Source organism: Phycodurus eques, chromosome 2, assembly GCF_024500275.1.
Source record: "Phycodurus eques isolate BA_2022a chromosome 2, UOR_Pequ_1.1, whole genome shotgun sequence".
NCBI lineage: Eukaryota > Metazoa > Chordata > Actinopteri > Syngnathiformes > Syngnathidae > Phycodurus > Phycodurus eques.
Genome location: NC_084526.1, coordinates 37430499 through 37453037, shown reverse-complemented (window position 1 = coordinate 37453037; position 22539 = coordinate 37430499). Strand labels below are relative to the sequence as shown.

The following is a 22539-nucleotide window of genomic DNA, read 5'->3' as shown; positions in this document are numbered from 1 at the left end:
TGTCTGTGCTCACACCAATCATGAGTGTGAGATTCTTGTTATTGATGTGACTGATGTGTGAATTAATTTGTGTGCGATAACACTATGATGAGACGAATGCAAATAATCATCTCTATAATCTTAATTATAAACACTGTTATGTTGTTTTCACTGATCATTTCAATACACAATTGAAACACCGCTGTAGGCTTTTTGCAATAATGAGAAACATTTTTGGAAAATTATTACACTCAAATTTATAGCATGTTGAACTTTGGAGGTCCCACAGTTTTTTTTTCTTCTTCAGGAACTTTAACCTTCTTCCTTCAGTGAGAGACATGACTATGACTTCAACATCTGGCTCTCTGGTTTGTTTCTTATTTTCACTCTGTCAAGAGAGCAGAGATGCTGCAGTCCACCACAACTATGCTTGACATGAGCTTTCAGCCAATCAGGTCATTTCAAAATAGAGAGTGACCCTTGATTGCATCAGTTTCTGAGGCTGCAGAGACAACTCATAAATACCAGAGAATTAAAATGGAAAACAGGCATTCAAAAAGAACAGATGTTAAAGTAATTGAGCAGTCTGTGTCAGATTTTCACCAAGCTCTTCTTGTCACAAACATCCAAAAGGTTTGGAGTGCCACAATGTATTATTTACACAGTTATTTTAAACACCCAATGTGAGTCAACAGGAGGGCAAAAAAAACTTTTTGATAAGGGGTGCATTCGTGTATGTTGGGCTGGTTCTTGTGTGTGCAGTACTCACACGACCACGCGGCTGCACTGACCGCTGCCCCAGGCACAAGGATGGTAGTCTGGTTTCACGTATGTCTCCACTCCATCTTCCACCACACAACTTACTGTCTTGGTTACCACGTGTGCACACCAATTCCTGTGGAACATGCACAATTTGTGCTCTCAATGGAGTAGTCTATTGCCATAGTCCAAATATATACTGTATGACCTATCACAAAGTCACGTAATGACATCAACATTAATCTGTTAGACTAAACATTTTAAGTACAGTATAAAAAATTTTTTAACCACATGCTCTTATCAAAAATAAAAGCTTCCATCAACCTAATAACTAGAGAAACAAGAATTTAGTGTGCCCTATCTCACAATAGTTTGGCACTCTTTCAGTGCTATATCATTGCATTATATATTTTTTTTGCGTATCTGCCAATGTGTGTGGGAAAAACACACACCACTTTTCTCTTGTTCAATTTAATTATTATTTTATTTCATTGATCAATTTTGTACAAATTGCATTGTACAAAGCAGAGGTTATATTTTAGCCCACACTTGGATGTTTGATTGTTGCGAACGAACCAGGTACCTTACCAATTTGCCTAAAACTTGCAGCAGTGTGGAAAGGGCCACGAAAAAACCGACTACATTTTAGCATTTCGTGAATCCAGAAAAAAGGTACAGTATCATTGTGAAAACTGTTCCACGGAAGATGGGTTCTTCTCCCTTATTGTTTGGCTATTGTCAACCCCTTTGGAATAAGCATTACTGCACTTTACAGGACCGGAGTGGCACATTGTTAAGTGCAACTTGTGACTGTTCAACTTTACAACAATGCTATTTTTTCTTTTTTTCCCCACTTTATCATCAAATAAAGGTTTCAAATATATTAGTCGTCATCCATGTCATGTTTCCTGTTTTAACTTTAGGAAGAAGGGAGGAATTTACTATTACTATTACTACTTGGCCTTACTTGTCAGCCCTATGGACGGTTCAGCTCTATTCAGAGCTTTTGCTATTTAGCGGCTTAAAACAACATTTGGAAGATGTATGCGCCATTTCATTCGGCTTGCTAAACCTACAGTGTTGATAGTCCTTTATGTCATTGGTATAAATGTGTCAGGAAAGTGGCATGCCAAGACATTTTACAAACTAAAACTGTACTGCATGTTATACATACGAAAATTGATAATTAAAATAGAGCTTTCAATACGATATGGAGAGATTCATTCAAATGAATTCTTCCAATGCATGTCAAACATGGCCACATCTCATATGTACACAGACCCTGGCAACCACTAAGTTTGAACTCCATCCATCTATCCATTTTCTGAGCCGCTTATCTTCACAAGGGTCGCGGGAGTGTTGGAGCCTATCCCAGCTATCTTCAGGCAGGAGGCAGGGTACACCCTGAACTGGTTGCCAACCAATGGCAGGGCACACATAAACAAACAACCATTCGCACTTACATTCACACCTACGGGCAATTTAGAGTCTTCAATTAACCTACCATGCATGTTTTTGGGATGTAGGAGAAAACCCATGCAGGCATGGGGAGAACATGCAAACTCCACACAGGCGGGGCCGGGATTTTAACCCCAGTCCTCGGAGCTGTGAGGCAGCGTGCCGCTAAATTTGAACTCAAGTCACAGAAAATAAGCAGTCGCAAAGCTCAGGATGATCAACCACCTCAGATCCAGACTGATTTATTCACTGACCAAAGACATGATATGCGAACTCACCAAGATGAATTTATTCATAAGGCACTATGTTTAAGTTTAATTGTATGTGAGACCATTGACATGTATGTCAATGTTCGGCTATCAGTTTATGGAAGGTTTTTCAAGAAAGACAAGAATATGTTCTGTGATGACCTGTTATGTGTTCCCCCCCCCCCCCACACACACACACACCTCCGACGGACACCGCCTGGCGTCCAACCTTCTCAGGGTGCGAAGCATAACAGTCCCTAATTAAAGAGTCATCCAAAATGACATTGCGAGAGATCCAGGAAAGTTCCTCCGGACCATACCCTTCCCAGTCTACGAGAAACTGAATTCCCCTACCCCTGGGTCTCAAATCCAGGATGCGAGACACCGTGACGGCAGGATGATTGTCGATGAGAAGGAGGGGAGGAGGGGGCATGGCCGGAGGGCTAAGGGTACTAGTGGAGACAGGCTTGAGCAGAGACATTGAATGTTGGGTGGATTTTGAGGGATAGGGTGAGCTTTAACTGAACAGATGTGGGATTGATAATTTTAGTGATCGGAAAGGGACCAATAAATCGTGTCGTGAGCTGGTGGTCTGGTTTGGTCTGGAGGGGAAGGTCGTGGGAGGAGAGCCAAACCGATTGTCCCACCTTCTAAATAGGCGTAGGGGAGCAATCCAGATCCGCCAACCGCTTGTTTCTTTCGCCTGTCCGACCCAAAGCAGCCCTGACGTCATGGATTGTAGCCATCGTAGGTGCTATCTCACCGGAGTAACCACCACAGTGTGTTCTTGTTCCTTAAAGAGGGGCGGTTGGAAACCATAACAAGCCATAAATGGAGACATACCTGTGGCGGAGCCGGTGAGGGAATTATGGGCATATTCCACCCATGGGAGAAAGGTGCTCCAGGAGGTGGGGTTGCGTGCAGCCAGGCAGCGTAGGGCAGACTCCAGATTCTGATTCGCCCGCTCCATCTGTCCGTTAGATTGTGGATGGTAAACAGAGGACAGACTGACTGCTTCAACCACCGCCTTACAGAATTCCTTCCAAACCTGGGAGGAGAACTGAGGACCTTGGTCGGAGACGATGTCAATGGGTAGCCGTGGAGCTTAAATACATGCAGGACAAGGAGGTTAGCGGTCTCAAAGGGAGAGGGCGACTTGGGAGGGGTATGTAATGGACACACTTGGAGAAACGATCGATAATGGTAAGAATGATGGTGTTACCTTCAGAGGCGGGTAGGCCGGTAACGAAGTTCAAGACAATGTGGGACCAAGGGTGGGCTCGGGATGGGTAAGGGGCGCAGCAGACCAGCTGGGGACAGATGTGAAGTTTTTCCTCGGGCACAGGCAAGGTGGAGGATGGGGAATTCCTGGGTGTCTTTAACCAGGCTGGGCCACCAGAAGTGTTATTTAATGAACTGGATGGTGCGGGTGATTCCCGGGTGACAGGAAAGCTTGGAATTGTGGGCCCACTAAATGACGTCAGAGCGTGAGGAATTGGGCACGAACAGCCAGTCTGGAGGTCCAATCTTGGAATCTGCTTGGGTTCTCTAAGCCTTCTCTTACCAATTGTTCGATCTCCCAAGTGGCTGCGCCAACGAAGCAAGAGGAAGGAAGGATTGGTTCCGTTTCTGCTGGGCTGGAGGGGGGTGAATAGATGCGAGGGACGGCATCAGGCTTGTCGTTGCAGGAACCAGGGCGGAAGGAGAGGCTGAAGTTGAAAAGGCTAAGAAATAAGGCCCAATGAGCTTGCCGGGGGTTAAGCCGCGTTTCGGAACGAAGATATGGAAGATTTTTGTGGTCGGTCCATATAATAAATGGAACGGCGGTCCCCTCCATCCAGTGCCTCCACTCCTCCAGGGCCCAGATGATGGCTAGTAGCTCACGATTCCCCATATTGTAATTCCGCTCGGAAGAGGAATGGCGCTGGGAGAAAAAAGCACAGAGATGTAATTTCTGGGATTCGGGGTCCCGTTGGGAGACGACGGCCCCAGCTCCAGTATCAGAAGTGTCAACCTCCACCACAAACTGGCTGGAGGGGTCTGGGTGTCTCAGGATGGGAGCACCAGTGAATAGCTCCTTGAGGTGGTTGAATGCTTGGGATGCAGTGGGGGTTATCTCTGCAGAGGGGTTCAAATGAAGGGTCAATGAGGGGCAGCAGGGATTTATTTTTCACGGTGATGTCATTGAGTCCACGGAAATCGATGCAGGGGCGGAGAGTATTGTCAAAGAAGAAGCCAGCCCCCACAGGGGAGGAAGAGGGGAGTCACGGATATAGTCCTCCATAGCCTTTTTCTCAAGGCGGTTTGAAGAGGCGGCTGGAGGGGAGAGGGGCTCCTGGCAAGAAGTCAATAGCGCAGTCATAAGGGTGGTGAGGGAGTAGTGAGATGGCAAGATCTTTACTGAAGACAGGAGAGAGGTCGTGGTATTCTTCCGGAACCCGGGTGAGGTCGACAGGTGTGGCAGGTGGCTGAGGTTGGCTAGAGGGCTTAACAGCGAAAAGAAGACAAAGGGAATGACAGAAAGGACTCCACCTGGTTATCAATAGGTGGGTCCAATCGATGGGGGAGTTGTGCTTCTTGAGCCAGGGGATCCCAAGGACTAACAGAGTTTCTGGGGAAGGAATGACAAAAGGTCGGATGGTTTCCCGGTGATTACCTGATATAAGCAGGGCATTTTGGTGAGTGACATGGGAGATGAGTCGTCCGTCCAGGGCAGTGACCTGAAGCGTTTTGAGTGGGAGCTAGAGTTAATGTGCTAAGCCCTCATGAATGAAAATATTGTCGGCGCTGGAGTCGATGAGGGCAGGAACCGGAATTTTACCTCCAGAGGCAAGGACAAATGAAGAAATGGTCATGAGGTAGGGAGAGCTTAGAGAGGTATTGGTTTGGCTCACCACAGCGCTCTCAGGTCATGGTTAGCCCGGTCTTTTGGCTTTATGGAACATGCAGCTATGAAATGGCCTGGCTGTCTGCAATAGATGCATAAATGCTGGCAAAAGCGGCGCTGACTTTCCAGAGGGTCTAATCTGGCCTCGCCGAGCTACATGGGCCTCTTTAGCACCGAGGGGTGACAAGTAGGCGGCCAGGAGCTCAGGATGCGGCGCGATGTCTGCGGGGGGTGCCAAACTGCGCGCTTGAAACTCTCTCTCTCTTGCCCTTTCCCATAATCGATTGTCCAGTTGAATAGTTAAGGAGATTAATTCCTTGAGTGAGGAGGGCTCGTCCCTGGCTGTGAGCTCATCTTTGAGCTGTTCCGAAAGTCCCTTAAAAAAGATTCCTCTCAACGCAGCGTCATCCCACACACTCACTAAAATCCGAAACTTAATGGAATAGGAAGCCACAGAACTAGTGCCGTACGTGAGAGCTAGAAGGCGTCGAGTGGACACAGGAATGTCATCACGACCAATTGCCTTTCTATTTTTCATCCTCTTTAATGCCTTTCTAACTTCCCCCTTACGAATCATTGCCACTCCTTGGTCCACCACACTTTCCTCTTCTAGTCTTCCTTCTCTCTCATTTTACACAGTTGGATGACTGAGTAAAATGATACCTCAAAGTATGCCCCTTGGTTGCCACCTCTACCTTTGCCCTACGTCGCATCTCAATGTATTCCTTTCGCCTCTCCATGGTGCTCTCAGTGTCCCACTTCTTCTTAGCTAACCTCTTTCCTTGTATGATTTCCTGTACTGTGAGGTTCCACCACCAAGTCTCCTTCTCTCCTTTCCTGCCAGAAGATAACCAAGTACTCTCCTGCCTGTCTCTCTGATCACCTTGGCTGTAGTGGTCCAGTCTTCTGGAAGCTCCTGTCCAGTGAGAGCCTGTCTCACTTCTTCTTGAAAAGCTGCACAACAGCTCCTTTCTCAGCTTCCACCACATGGTTCTCTGCTCTGTCTTTGTCTTCTTAATCTTCCTCCCCACCACCAGAGTCATTTTACACACCACCATCCTATGCTGTCTAGCCACACTCTCCCCTATCACTACCTTACAGTCAGTAACCTCCTTCAGAGTACATCGTCTGCACAAGATGTAATCCACCTGCGTGCTTGTACCTCCGCTCTTGTAGGTCACCCTATGTTCCTGCCTCTTCTGGAAAAAAAGTGTTCACTACAGCCATTTGCATCCCTTTTGCAAAGTTGACCACCATCTGTCCCTCCAAGTTCCTTTCCTGGATGCCGTACATACCCATCACTTCTTCATCACCGCTGTTTCCTTCACCAACATGTCCATTACAATCTGTACCAATCACGACTCTCTCTGTGTCTGGGATGCTCAGAACTTCTTTGTTTAGCCCCTTCCAGAATTTCTCTTTCACCTCTAGGTCACATCCTACCTGTGGGGCAAAGCCACTAATCACATTATACATAACACCCTCAATTTCAAGTTTCAGCCTCATCACTCGATCTGATACTCTTTTCACCTCCAAGACATTCTTAGCCCACTCTTCTTTTAAAATAACTCCGACTCCATTTCTCTTCCCATCTACACCATGGTAAAATAATTTAAAGCCTGCCCCTAAACTTCCAGCCTTATGGCATTGCTCTCCTGGACACACAATGTATCAATCTTTCTCCTAATCATCATGTCGACAAACTCCCGAGATTTTCCTGTCATAGTCCCAACGTTCAAAGTCCCCACATTCAATTCTAGGATGTGTGCTTTCCTCTTCTCTTTCTGCCTAGGAACCGGCTTTCCACCTCTCGTTCATCTTTGACCCGCAGTAGCTGAATTTTCACTGGCGCCTTGCAGGTTAACGGTGTCGGGGGTGGACGTTGTTAACCCGGGCCACGACCGATCCAGTATGGAATTCTTTAGATGAACGCTCATATTTGTTTGGCAAAGTTTTTAGCCGGATGCACTTCCTGACGGAACCCTCTGCATTTACCTGGGCTTGGGATGGCCTAAAGTTTGCACTGGCTTGTACCGCCCATAGGGCTGCATAGCAAAAAAGCTATCACTCACACAGTTTAAATGACAACCATGGGTTTCATCAGCACTGGGGTTTATGGGCAGATGAAGCCTTGAGAAATTGACAACTTATGAACCAAATGGATGGAAGGCTTCAAAGTTTTCAAAAGGCTTTACCTGGCTACCCATTGCCAATCTACAGCCCAGGGTAAAAAAAAAATTTATGGACCCCTTGGCTAATGACTTCTCCAAGAGCTAATTGGAATCAGGAGTCGGCCAACCAAAAGACAAATTAATGTGATGAGATTGGCAGTGTTGGTCAAAGCTGCCCTGCCCTTTAAAAATACACACCAGTTTTGAGTTATCTATTCTCAAGAAGTATTGCCCATTTGGAACTATGCCTCGCACAAAAGAGGTCTTTGGATACCTACAATAAGAATTGTTGGCAAGCCATATTGTCGATAAATGGATAAGACTCAGCACAGTTGATACCTCAACCCAACTGTGAAGTAGAGTGGCAGGGTCATCAGGGTTTGGGACAACTTTGCTACTGCAGGGCCTGGATCTATTGCTTTCATTGACAGAAAAATCCGTCCGTCCATCCAGTTTATCAATTTTGCACAGGATCTCAAGATCCTCTGTCTGCCAAATTAAGTTTACCAGAAGATAGCAAATGCAATGACCCAAATGACAGAAGTAAATCAATAACTGAATGGCTACAACAGAATATGCTGTTTGTGGTGACCTGATCAAAGTCCTGACCTCAACCCAAATGGATGTTGTGGCATGACCTGAAAAGAGTGATTCACACCAGACATCCTAAGAATATCACTGAACTGAAACAGTTTGGTAAAGCGGAATCGTCCAAACTTTCTCCTGACCAATGTGCAGGTCTGAGTTGTCAAAACAGGAAACCTTTAGTTGAGGTTATTGCTGCCAAAGGAGGCTCAATCAGTGACTAAATCCAAAGGTTTACATAATTTTTTCACACTTACCTGTGACAATGTTGTGACAGTAAAAACATGGAAACTAGTGGTGGGACTTTAACACTTTACTCACGATTAATTAATTACAAGAAAATAGTACCTGAAAAATATGGACGCATTTCAATCACAGTTTGCTTCCCAAACAAACACGGAACCTTTGTCTGTCAGTGCACAATTTTCTGGTACACCGAATACACTGATGCACGCGTCAGAGCTTGGCTAACCACATCTCTATGAAGGACTGTTGGGAGGCAAATTTAATTAAAAAAAAGTACCTAATGGAAGCGTGGTTTTGTGCAGATTATGCGAAAAGGAGTTTGCATACCATCGGCGCATTTCAACCCTCTGGGATGATCTAAATGCGAAGCATGTCGGAGCAAGCACAGAAATAGCTGGAGCTGTTAGCGTTAGCACTCACGGTACAAGTTCTAAGAGTTGTCAGCAAACCAAACTTAAGCAAGTGACCAGATTCAGGACCAAAACTAGTAAGTCAACATTGGAGAAATCATAAATTCACTCGGACAGTGGATTGCTCTGTACTGTAGACTACTATTAATAATAAAAGACAAAGGATTAGAAAATGTGCTAAATAGAGCAACTAAAATGCAGAAATTTCAGCCAAAATTCAACAACTTTATGAGACAGAAAAACAAGGAAAATTGGATGCATTGCAGAAAGCTCAGTATGTGGCTCTGACAGGAGATCATTGGACCTCCGTTAGTAATGCAAATAAAGTCGGCGTCACTGCACACATTGCTGATGTCACAGACGGGACATAGCATCAAGAGTCTTTTGCCCTGGCTGCGCACAAGACAATCACCAGACACTATGCTAAATACTGTGCAGAGCATTTTCTCTCTGTGGCAGGGAAATGGGGAGTTCTACAAAATGTAACCACAATTGGATCAGACATCGCTCATTTCAATACATTACTTGTATTGCTCACATCTTGCAAAGAGCCATCACTGTTAGCCTTGCTGACAGTGGGTTTAGTGATGCATTCGCAAAATGTCGCAAGATAGTGGGTCACTTTAAACACACCCCTGCTAATACAGAGGAACTACACCAGGAGCAATCAAGACTGTGGCAAAAAATTAGCCACTCAAGCAAGATGGAGCCACCAGTTGGACTTCAACACTGGGAATGATCTCTCGTCTACTGAAGAATCAAGAGACTGTTTTTGCTGCTTTAGACAAACAGAAGCAGGTAAATAAAACTATTTTTAATGGCATTTATAGTTTATTTTAAAAGCTCTCAATTTGACAGTTATTTTGTAGATTAATAATTACTTTCCTGAATTGTCTACAGCAGATTTTTGACTGAACTCCTTGGAGGTAATAATACACCATTCTCATGTTCAGTGGTTTCACCTGCTCTCCGTCACCTGTACTGCACCATGGAGGTCTCAGATGATGACTCAACATACATTGTGAAATTCAAGACAACCTTCACAAGCTTCACTCAACCATGAATGGCTCAGGATGGCTACTGTGTTTGACTGTGCTTGCTTTAAGGATTTAAAATGTCTTGCAAACGGAGAGCGAACAGAGGTTTAGACCAGCTTTGAGGGCCTACTGCAGGACCAGTATAAGGATATCACCACACAGGAGCCAGCAAAGAAAAAGAGCTTCTTTCTTTCTCCAATTTCTTCAGATTCTGATCCAAATGAGGAAGCCCTGTGTAGCAGGGCCCTGAATTTGTACAGAGCAGAATCAACCACCAGCTAAACAGACTGCCCACTCCAGTGGTGGTTCAGTCAAGCAGGGACACATCCACATCTGCCTGTCTTGGTCCGCAAGTATCTAATTAGCCCTGGCACTTCTGTTCCATGTGAGAGGCTGTTCTCACTTGCAGGTCACAAAGTTAAAAAAAAAGTGAGCTGCCTTGGGCTCTGGTAATGTGAAAAGGCTAGTTTGTCTTAGCAACTGAGAGGGAGAGGAAGTAGTCATGGAGGTATTGTGAGGCCAATGGGTTTGGTATTTTTTGCACTTTTGATAGATAGATAGATAGATACTTATTCATCCCATGAGGGAAATTACATTTACTAGCTTCATACCAAAGTTTTGAAAATTTTTCCACATGAGCCAAACACTCGGTGTTTGTTGTAACGAGTAAAATGGAAAAAAGAGAGGATAAATTAAGGTTTACAGACTCACGGGAACACACACACACACACACAATTAATTATCATACATGACAGCTATGTGACGTCACTGCGGAAAAACATTTTTTATTCCCAGTGAGATATTTAGCAGTGGTAATACGGTGTTTAAATAATAAAGCAGTGAATAACTGAATAATTGTGACGGGATAGTCATAATGATATGTTTACTTACAACTTAGCTGCGGGCTCCTGGGCTACCTCCCTACGCTAGCTCCCCCATAGCCGAAGTCAGCAGAAGTCAGAATGAGTTTGACAGCTCAGTGTTCTTTGTAAGTTTTATCCAAAATGAATAAGTCCTCCAGTGACTACGATCCAGAGTCACCGTCCATTCCTTTGCTTTTAAACAAGCCGCTTTTGGGAAGGCAATGTGACCATTCAGCCAGTGGCCAAGGTTGCTATGTGGTCACCATTTACCCACTTGTTGCTCTGCTAAACTCCTGATAGGTTGCTTCGCCCGCTAGCGGGCGAGTGCTCAGATCAATAAGTGACATATCTTTTGTCAGTAACTGTACCGGATTCAAGTTACATTTTTTTAAAATCCTGAATATGTAACCTGCCTGTTTCCAAGTACCCCAGGAAATGTGCTCGCGTACACATACCCTTGGTTGGGAAACACTGGTGCAAAGGATATTGCCATGTGGGCTCGTTTACCATTGTTAGTTAACATAGTTCGTCGCTACATCAACAAATGTAAGTTAAAACTCTACCGTGTAATGTGAAAGCTATACAGTAACAACACCAAGAAACGCCGCTGGCTTCTCTGGCTTCTCTAATTTGAGATGGACTGATGGTGGAAATGTGGGCTGCGGTCTGACAATCTACATTTCAAATGGTTTTTGGAAATCATGGATGTTGTGTCCTCCGGACCAAAAAGGAAAAGGACAATCTGGATTGTTATCAGTGAAAAGTTCAAAAGCCAGTATTTTTTATGGTTTGGGGTTGTGTTACTGCCCATGTCATGGGTAACTTGCACATCTGTGACGGCACCATTAATGCTGAAAGGTACAGGCAGGTTTTGGAGCAACATATGCTGACATCCATCTTTTTCAGGGACGTCCCTGCTTATTTTAGCAAGACAATGCCAAGTCACATTCAGCATGTTACAACAGCGTGGTTTTGTAGTAAAGTAGAGTAGAGTATGACACTGGCCTGCCAGCAGTTTCCGGTTGAAATGTGTGGGGCTTTATGAAGCGCAAAATATGACAACGGAGACCCTGGAGTCCAAACTGTTGTGCAACTGAAGTTGGACATCATGCAAGAATGGGAAAGAATTCCACCTACAATGCTTCAACAATTAGGGTCCTCAGTTCCCAAACGCGAGTGTTGTTAAAAGGAAAGGGGATGCAACAGAGTGGTAAACATGCTGTGTTGCAGACATCAAATTCAAAATGGGTGAATATTTGCAACAACAACAAACTTCATCAGTTTGAACAATGAATACAGTGGACACTCGATAAAACGGACCCCGATAAAACGGATATTGGATAAAACGGACCATCGGGACAGAATAATGTGTCCAAAAATAGTTTCCATTTGTCACCAAAAATGCCGTTTGCAAAGTCTGTTAGTTCTATAATTGGCCGATGTTGTCTACTGGTGCTGTGGCCCAATGCAGGCAGAGAATGGGACTGACATATTTCTGGTCACAGATATACGATGTTACTAGATCCAATTGCAAAACACGTGCCTCCCGTGCCTACGTGGCGGTCATGTTGAATGTGGCGCATTGACGTGGTGGCCATGTGATGATGGTTATATCTATTGTCTATTGTACATAGAGCACTGGGAGAAAGAGAGCAGCATGGCTGCATTGTTAACGCTGAGGAATACAAAAGTATTTTTGGTACAGTAACAGTTGTTGTTTTTTGTCAAACCGTTCATCTCTGGCAACAGATTTGAAACTGGGAATCATACTAATTCCTCACGGCTCATGAAAGTGACTCACCTAAGATGAGTACGGTATGTCAACAATGTCACCATGACCAACCACACTGGGGTGCTAATTTTGGTTAAAATGTGAAACTTTCAGATATTTTCAAGCTTTTTTTTGTCTTTATTTACAACAACTTTGTACTGTACTGGGCGTTTTAAGCCAGGAAAAAACTGTACTGTCCAGTAATATGGGTGCATATGACCTCAAAAATAAATAAAAAATAAATAAAACTGCTTCAATGTAACAGACAATCAGCTATATTGGACGACCCACCATCCCTATTAGTCCGTTCTTTTGGGGTTTCACTGTATCTTGCTTTTTCTTGACTATAGGTTGAAAAGGATTTGCAAATCATTGTATTCTGTTTTTGTTAACATTTTACACAATGTCCCAACTTCACTGGAGTTGGGGTTTGTAAAATGAAAGAAATGGCAGTTTCTCTCGAATGTCAATGTTTAGCTCAGGTGCTTCAACAATTGATTGCTAGATATGACTCATAGATGGCTGTAATTGACAGTTCAGGGTGTACCCCGCCTCTCGCCTGAAGATAGCTGGGATAGGCTTCAGCACGCCCGTGACCCTTGTAAGGATAAGTGGTAAAGAAAATGGATGGATGAATGGATGGATGGTTGGAGTCATAGATGGTTAAATCCAAAATGTTTTGCTTTATAAATTGTACATTGTCTTTCTTTGTATGTCTGTAACCAAGTCTCTGTTGAAAAAGAGGTATATAATTTCACTGGTTAATTAAAGATTAACTAACAACAACTAAAAATGTTCAAAGTCTTTACATACTTCTTCTTGTAACTGTACATAAATAATATCTATATTGAATCTTGCAAAGTGAAATATTATCAATCTTGTGAAGCTTAATATACATGTTCACTGTTGCAGACATTGTTGCACCTTAGAGGGAATGTATACTAGTTTAAGTTATGTTATGTATGAAGTTAAGGTAATACGTTCTTGTGTAAAGTACAGTTACTATAATCAAAAACATTCATTCATTCATTTCCCATTCCACTTCTCCTCACTAGGGTCGCGGGCGTACCGGAGCCCATCCCAGCTATCTTCGGGAGAGAGGCGGGGTACACCCCGAACTGGTCAATTTAGAGTCTTCAATTAACCTACCCTGCATGTTTTTGGGATGTGGGAGGAAACTGGAGTACCCGGAGAAAACCCATGCAGGCACGGGGAGAACATGCAAACTCCACACAGACGGGACTGGGATTTGAACCCCGGCCCTCAGAACTGTGAGGCGGGTGTGCTAACTAGTTGTCAACCATGCCGCATCATCAAAAACATAAAAAACAAAATACGGAAGTAAATCTGTGAAAAATACTCAAGAAATCTGTACTTACTTATAAATTAAATATCAATATCATACCACTGGCTGACATTTTTTATACTAGACATGAACAAAATGTCTTTTTTGATGGACTATGTAATATAGGCGGCGCAGGGGCCGACGGGTTAGAGCGTCTGCCTCACAATTCTGAGGACTGCGGTTCAATCCCCGGCCCCGCCTGTGTGGAATTTGCATGCTCTCCCCGTGCCTGTGTGGGTTTTCTCCAGGCACTCTGGTTTCCTCCCACATCCCAAAAACATGCATGGTAGGTTAATTGAAGTCTCTAAATTGCCCCTAGGTGTGAACGTGAGTGCGGATGGTTGTTTGTTTATGTGGGTGCCCTGCGATTGGCTGGCAACCAGTTCAGGGTGTACCCCGCCTCCTGCCCGATGATAGCTGGGATAGGCTCCAGTATTCCCGCGACACTTGTGAGTATAAGCAGCTCAGAAAATGGATGGATGGATATGTAATATAGTCATTTAAAGAAGCTGTAATAAAATATCGTCTTAGTCTTAGACTTTACACCGATCTGATCGGCTTGATCGGTATCGGCCGATAATTAATGTCACAACTCGCCGATCCGATCAATGATGTCATTGATCAGCTCCGCAAAAGGTATTTACTCCACGTCGCCATTGTGTACAGTATATTTGAATCCAAAAGCTAGTTTATTTTTAGCGTGTCGCGGGTCTTTTGACGTAGTACTGTAAATATCTGACCGCCAATAAAGTTTTGTTTATTTAAAAAGCAGGCAACAAAACGTTCCGTAGCCTAGCAAGCTCATGCTAGCACCAATGGTTGTACGTAAAAGTGCCAGCGTTCTGTCGAATCATACTCTAAAGTTTCGGTGTGTGCGAAGTAATTTAATTACAATAAAGTAATTTAATTAAACCAAGTTAGCACCCATTATTTCTGTCATGTTGTAATGTTGGTTTGACCTGACTGAAAATGTCAGTGGCCAATCCTAGAGGTCATTAATGTTTTACCTTTTGTCTAAAATGCTAGAGAATACTTTTGAAGATACTCCTTATACAGTACACAAGTATATACAGTAAATGAACACGTCATTTAAAGAAACACATAGCTCCATCTTGTGATCGGATCGGTGATCGGTTATCGTTTTTTAAACTCGCTGATCGGTCCCAAAAATCCTGATCGTGTAAAGCCCAATTTACTCCAGGTGTCTTAACCTTCATTTTATGCCAAGGACTTTCGATACACCATTTTGACAGAGTTGTGTTTTAATTGAAGACATTCAAAGGAGATTTACAAAATGTTATAGAAGTGAGTCTTCCTGCCATGGTCTTGTTTGCACGTTTTGACACCATTTACATTCACATCGCATTATAAATTGAATTACTGTATATGGCATTAAAGGAGGAACTTGTCATTTTACTTGCATTCATCACAAACTGTCTGTTTGTAAATGTGAGTAATAAAAGCTTTAGTTTTGCAGAAACTGATTAATTTGTATGTCCACGTTCTGTTAAATTCCGATAAAAAAAATATTGTACTTGGCTGGAAGCTCAGGCTTTAGGGTCCTGTTATGTGTTTAGAATTTCACTCTCCTCCTCCATGTCCTTCCCAAATCCTCCTGACTTCTGTGGCAGCTGAACAGAAGAGTGGTAATATCATAAGATCATTTAGGCAAATGTTTTCCCCATGATGTGAAGGGGGGATGGGTGGGGTGGTCTAAAAATCTCAAAGCATGAATCATACATTTGCAGGATTTTTCACTTTATGCACCATGATACTTTGGCTTGAAAATATCTAGGATGCCCTTTTTCAAGCTACGCCTGGCATTTGAGACCGTCGGATTTGCCATTAATATGTTACTCGGAAGTATAGTTTTGGAGGATGAGTAGCTGGAGAGAACTGTTTGCTTCATCTCTCCAAAATATATCAGTTACAACAATCACTGTTAGATATGAACTCTTTTTAGGCTTCTATTTCTTCTATTTCTCCTAACTTATAGTGTACTTATTTATACAGCAAACTTACCGGTAAGTGTACAACTACATTATGTTTACAAATGTGAAACTTTGGTCAATTCAGTTAAAATAAATTTGTGTAAGTAACACATATGCACTTATATATATATATATGTGTGTGTGTGTGTCACATATTTTTTGTGTTCAGGAAAAGGTAGTGCTTAATAACAAACTTTATGTATACATTTAGGGGATGTCATAAAATCCCAAAACACAATGCAAAGATAGGTGTGATAAAGAGTGATTTGTGGGAGGGAGATTGGATGGAATGTAGCGTGTGTGCCCCTGACCTCTTTTGTCAACATTACAGGCTTGAGGGGATTTATGCCACATCTGTTACAGGTGGCTCAGGATGTTAACTCACCTCCTACTGCCATTTAAAAAAAAATAAAATAAATAAATCATCTCTGGAGTGAAGCAATGTGCATGAGACAAGTCCTTCAACAGAATGCAGGATGTCGCCGTTTCACTGTAGTGAAATACTACCTTTTGGTTTCATGTGTTTTTTTAGGTAATTTCCCAAGCATATGTGCGTGGGCGTGTGTGTCTGTGTAAAGATTCAAGAAAACGCCTCTCACCAACTACTGTATTGTTTTCGCTGTTCCTTACACCATGGACATTCTGTTGTTGACAATTATCAGTGCTCTTCTTGGCAACATTATTCAGTGCTGTTTGCCAGTTATGACATCACCTTCTCTTATACACCATAATAATTTAAATAGTCTACTACTTGTGCCAACATTACTGCATGCGGCTGCTTTGGATTATAAATGATTAAGTCTTATCATCAATCACATACACTCGGCAGACTAACTGTTGTGCAAAACCACAGAAAATTGCAGATATCCAGACAGGGCACACCTTTTACAGCAAAGTTCTGTCCAACTGTGTTGGATAAAAGGATAACCAAATATCCACTAGATTTTTACTTGCCATAAAGAGCAATGCAGTGAACATTTCAGCATGACGCATAGCAGCATGACATCATAGATGATTTACTGTATATGTCCCAAGACTCAAAGGCAAGAAAAGGACCTATGTGACTGGTATGTTGCGGTGTTAAGACATTCAAACAGTGGTCACAAGATTGGAGAGGCTGCTTTCACTAATTGTTAAAGTTCCCATGCCTACTGTATGACACGCGAACAAGAAGCTGGCTTTGTTTCAACACAAAGTACTAAATAACATTAAACCATAACATTGAAAGTAGGGGTGATTCTAGAATCTAGGTTTAGGGTGCTGAAATGCCTATGGTAGTGAATAAGCTATTCAGTAGCACCTTGGCTCTAAAGGTCCGATATTTTACCAAATTAACTTTTTCTAGTATTTGGGATGTTATATTGGCCTTATGGTGCCTCAGTAAAAATGTGCAATATGAATCAAAATCGTCCGCGTATTCCTGAGTGCCAGATGTTTTTCTGCCGAGAAGCCTGAAATCAGGTCATTCGAATTTCTCAAGCTTATCTACGTTACTACAGAAGATCGTCGCCTTCCCTTTCTGCTCCCGAGCCAGCGCTGTCAACATAATATACACGTGTGCTCTCACAAGTGGGTCTTCTACACGGAGGCAACCAATCAGAGGAAAGGGGGCGGTCTTAGTCAAATATAGACAAAGCGGACACAAAACTGGTTCAAACAGAAGTAGCTGTCAGAGTGGCCTTTTCTGAACACATAGGGGTGCTACAGCACTCTCAAGACGCCTGTGATTTAAATGTGTATTTTTAAAAACGACTAACGAAATTTTTGGTTATGGAAATGAGTCTTTGCGGGTCACTGTAAATGTACACATTGATGAGGAAACATAGGCGGCGTGCAAGTTCAGTTCCCATTCAGTGGTGGCATGAATGTGAGTGTGAATGGTTGTCTGTCTGTATATGTGCCCTGGCCCTGTGTCTGACTGGCGACCAGTCCAGCGAGTAGTTTGCATTTCACCTGAAGTCAGCTTGGATAGGCCCCAGAGCACGATAAGCGGTTTAGAAAATGGATGGATTGATTTCTTGCGCAACAAGCAACAACAGCGCTGTTCCACAATTCATGAATGAATGTGACGCACTTGCACATGTGTACATCATCAGCTCATTATAAAAAAAACCTCCACTTTTAGAGTTACATTTTGTTAAGTTTGTGTTTTTACTCACAAAAGGTTTTTCGCCATATCAATGAGGGATCAAAAGGACACCATTCTGCAATATTTTGAAACTGTCTCGTGGAAATGCGGCCTAAATCTGCGATAAATTCCAACTAGGCTGTGACTGAACAGAATAAGTTGAATAGAAAATGGATGGAGGCTCCCAGGCTCCAACAATAATTGAGAAGAGGAGTTTACAATGAAGTCACTGAATACAATACTAAATAGTCATTGAATGCAATATCAACAATAACGCTCATGGACTTATTAACCACCCACATGACTGTGAAACTTATTGCTGCTTTCAATGTTATGATGTGCTGCATTGTAAGGAAGAACAATAGGCAAAAATACACAATAATAGACATGCCAACAAAAGTCATTTGGATTCAGTAAAGTCCCAAATTTGGGGGGCAGAAAGTAGCTTAGTTTGACTGACATTTTAGGATGCGATAGCTTGTTGGAAAGATACTAGTCTCATTTCTGAGCATTGTGCATGTGCCCTTGAGAACGTTACTAAACCTTATAAATGCTCAGTGGCCTGCCAACATTGAACTGCACCATCATTCTGGCATCTCTCCCTTGCCTGCATGTCTACAAGTGTATGAATTGGATCTTTGTGTTGTGCAATGCAATTCCCAGTTATTTTGAAAACACAGAGTCTTGAGCATCATGCCTAACCTCTGACAGACCAACAGCGATATGTCGTTTGTAATAATAATAATAATAATAATAGTATTAATAGATTTATTTTTTCACTTCACTTTTTTCACTTATTTTTTCACTTCACTTTCCTTCCTCATTAAGACACATAAAAGCTGCACCCACCTTTCATGCACACTGGAGAACACATAATTTCACTGCATATTATTATTATTTCAACATAAAAAGAAATTCTATTAAAATATTTTTTATGTGAGTACTGTAACAAAACAATGTAATAAGTTATTTCCATTTTTCCCTTACTTCACAAGAAAAACGGCTGCTTGAAAATCCATGTTTGTTTAATGTCAATAGAATAAGTGAAAATACAGTAAGCGTAATGTGAAATTATTCCAAAGGCTGAATGTATAATTTAATTTTGTCAATTGTCTCAACATTGGTGGCACAGTGGCCGACTGGTTAGAGCGTCAGCCTCACAGTTCTGAGGTGCGGGGTTCAATCCCTGGCCCCGCCTGTGTGGAGTTTGCGTGTTCTCCCCGTGCCTGCGTGGGTTTTCTCCGGGCACTCCGGTTTCCTCCCACATCCCAAAAACATGCATGCATTGGAGACTCTAAATTGCCCGTGGGCATGACTGTGAGTGCAAATGGTTGTTTGTTTGTATGTGCCCTGTGATTGGCTGGCAACCAGGTACAGGGTGTACCCTGCCTCCTGCCTGATGATAGCTGGGATAGGCTCCAGCATGCCCGCGACCCTAGTGAGGAGAAGCGGCTCAGAAAATGGATGAATGGATGTCTCAACATTTTGGGCTCTATTTTCGCAGACGGCACATCTGTGGCGGAGCGCAAAAACCGTCATATCTTGATTTTGGTACAATCGCAAGGCTCGCTGCGCGTTTACCAATTTGAGAAGACAATGCAGGTGCGTCTTTTGACATGTGCCCGCTGTAGTGAGAGTTTGGTGACAAACTTACGCCTGCTGAGAGCACGTCTAAGTCCGGCGCAGTAGGTAGCGATTTTGGTTAATTTGATCGGGGCATACGCAGACAGATAGGCGAGCTCTGCGGACATGTGTGGTGGATGTCAGACGTATGTATTCCATTCATAAATATGAGAACAGTGGGCAACAAACCCTTTGAATCACTCGTTGAACCCATTATTATTATGATTATTATTATTATCATCATTATATATTTTTAAATCATCTCAAAGCTAAGGGGGAGGGGGCACAAGCCATCAGGGGTGGGGATATATACATGAGGCCAACTGAGACATTTAAGTCATCAGCGGTTATCACCAGATCATTGTGTATTTCATAAAGGTACCCACTTACATTGTGTCTTGACATTAGGGTTAGGAGCAATGACAACGCCCCAGTCATGCGTGGATTGCTGCGATTACCCACCGTCCACCTCCGTACAGAGATGCCTCCATACGAGACTGTCATTGCTCCATATTTAAAGGGAATGAGAGGAGCCGCTTTGATTGGACATGATTGAAATAGACTGTGTTCACGCCCACAGCAGCGCAGACCTCCCTATTTTAAATACGTCGGCTTGCGTACGTCTGCCAAATTACCAAAACTGTGCAGATTTACGCCAGCCGCCAGCTCGGATTTATGCCAGTAACGAAAATAAAGCCCTTCCTGTCACCACATGAAGTCATAAAGATACTTTATAGACGTTTACAAATACAGGAAATGAAGATGGAGCCAATATAGTGGTCTTACTTTAGCATCTACACTGAGAAGACAAAAAAAAAAAAAAAAAAATCATTTGTGAGGTCATAGGTCACTGATGTCAAATGAGAGGGCCTGGCTCACAGTCTTGTTTTAGTTCAAGGTGTGTTATGGGGTCAAGACGAGCCTAGTTATTCCACACTAAACTTATCTAACCAACATTTTTATCTATATCTGCATAATGTAACAAAGACAATTATGTTTAAGTACAATTCAGATGTATGTAACTCCTAAGTACAATACATTTGCATTTACATTTATATTTGAACTGTTTGTTTTCAAACATTAATTCCTGTGAAATTTTAATTTACCTTTTATGTGCAATATTTTTTTTATTGAATCAGTTTTTTTCCCCCCTGTGCATAATGTTACAGTGGCTTACAATAACATTAAATATATGTTTTAGGAATAAAACTGCTGCCTTGTTTTTGCTGAACCCGTGTGCCCACTACACTACTGTATTTCAGTGTTGGTTCATATGGTGGCACTTGGAGAGCCAAGTATTTTTTTTAGGTGGTTCTTTTTGTAAAACGTTTGAGAACCACTGGGCTATAACAATGGAGCCTGACAACCACTCTACCGAGCCACACCAAGCCTACCATCCAAACACTTTCCTGAGGAGCTCGGCTTTGTTTAAGCAATCTGATAACATGGGAAATTCTGGGTCATATGGCTGCACTTACGAGGGAGGTTTCTACTAAGTACAAGTACACTTCCACTGGATTCACCTCAGATGATTTGAAAACGGTAATCCCTGACATGGCTTGCATTAACATTGTAGGGTGTGGAGGCAGAATGTCATAATACGACATCATAGTGCCAAGATGCCACATGGTATATGAAAGGGAAACGCTGCCATGTTTTTGACATTTTGTGCTCCTTCCTATTGCTGTATGGATTTGTGGGTCATCTTTAGACAAATCAACAAATAGCAATGTGATCACTGCAGTTGATACCCTAACAAAAGTGTTTAAAATAGTGAAATAGCACGGATCAAATACTTTGGGTGCATTTTGTCAACGGAGATGCAATTATGTAAACATTTCTAATACAGGGTTCTTGTCACTACAAAACCGGTGATAATACAGTATACGAAATGGATATAAAAACACGGTGATGTAGCAGGCACCAACTTTGAGAAGGTAATAACCTGCTAACAAGTGCGGTTCACATCTTTGAGCACAGGACTATTGGAGCATCAACAGGTGGACCCATTTACCTCAACACTGGAGGTGATTTATGTAATATTTACCTGCAGCACTCATGTGTTGTGGGATGCATTCCCATGTGTCCACCTGTTGATGTTTCCATTCAACCACCCGTACCCAAAAATGTTTAACTCCACCCAACGTTTCTTCAGTTGACAGGATGGTCGTTGAACTTGATTTCATTTGGAAGGCTTTACTGTGTTTTCTGGCATCTGACCTCAATCTACACATAGTAATACTTTGGAGAAGACAAAGAAGAGCAGAGTTTCCATGCAAAATCCGTGCATATGTGTCGTTTTACCTGTGTCTGCTGGCGATTCGGGCACCTTGCGCGTGCGCGTGTCCGCCGGCGTATAAATTATACGAGGTTCTGAGCGGGAACGCGCTTTTGGCGTCCACACAAGTCAAGAGAGCCAGCAGGAGCAGAAGGGCCATCCCGATGATCAATAACCGATCAATACAGGATTTCAGGGAAGGATGACTCAACTGGAGTTAAAACATCCCACTTCCACGGAGACAAAAACATTAGACAGTCATATTTTTAGGAAGACAAAACAAAAAAAAAAAAAAAAAAAAGTCGACCCTGATCCATAATCCTGTTTCCGACCCAAAACGCACACTTGACGGACAGTTGAAACTCATCTGATCCGCACCGCGTCCTGCCTTTTGCCCACGTTTACTCCGGCGTAACCCGACAGATTTTCTTCATCAGAACTGTTCATGTCTCGTACGGAACAAAGAAAAGAAGGAAAGGTTGCGACACAGTCGTTGCAGACCGAACCAAGTCCAGCTGCTCCTCCTCTACATCACCGCCCCCCCCCCCCCCAGAACTGCCCACGCCCCTCCCGGAGGAGAAGCCAGACGCATCCATCCAGCACCCACAACACAACTTGTCAAATTACTCTTCGTATTCTACTGCTCCTCATTGTATTCATGGATGTTTTTTTTAAATTTTTATTATTATTATTAAATAACTTGTCTTACACTGTTCACTTAATATGACATATTTTGACGTCTACTTATTATATAATTTCT

At 42.8% G+C, this 22539-nt stretch overlaps 1 protein-coding gene across 2 annotated transcripts in view; it reads right to left on the bottom strand.

Annotated features, from left to right (window-relative positions):
• The window catches only part of LOC133399209 (EMILIN-1-A-like), a 44383-nt gene extending 22113 nt beyond the window's left edge, over window positions 1-22270 (bottom strand). Inside the window, exons 1-2 of one of the 2 annotated variants that reach the window (XM_061670563.1) lie at window positions 21806-22270; window positions 749-874 (exon numbers count right to left, since the gene is read on the bottom strand). In XM_061670563.1, the coding sequence (XP_061526547.1) occupies window positions 749-874; window positions 21806-21939 (260 nt within the window). In that variant the 5' untranslated portion in view covers window positions 21940-22270. Of the gene's footprint in view, window positions 1-748; window positions 875-3287; window positions 3366-21805 lie in introns of those variants that run through there. The other variant, XM_061670564.1, reaches the window with a different exon arrangement.
• Between the last annotated feature and the right edge of the window lie 269 nt (window positions 22271-22539).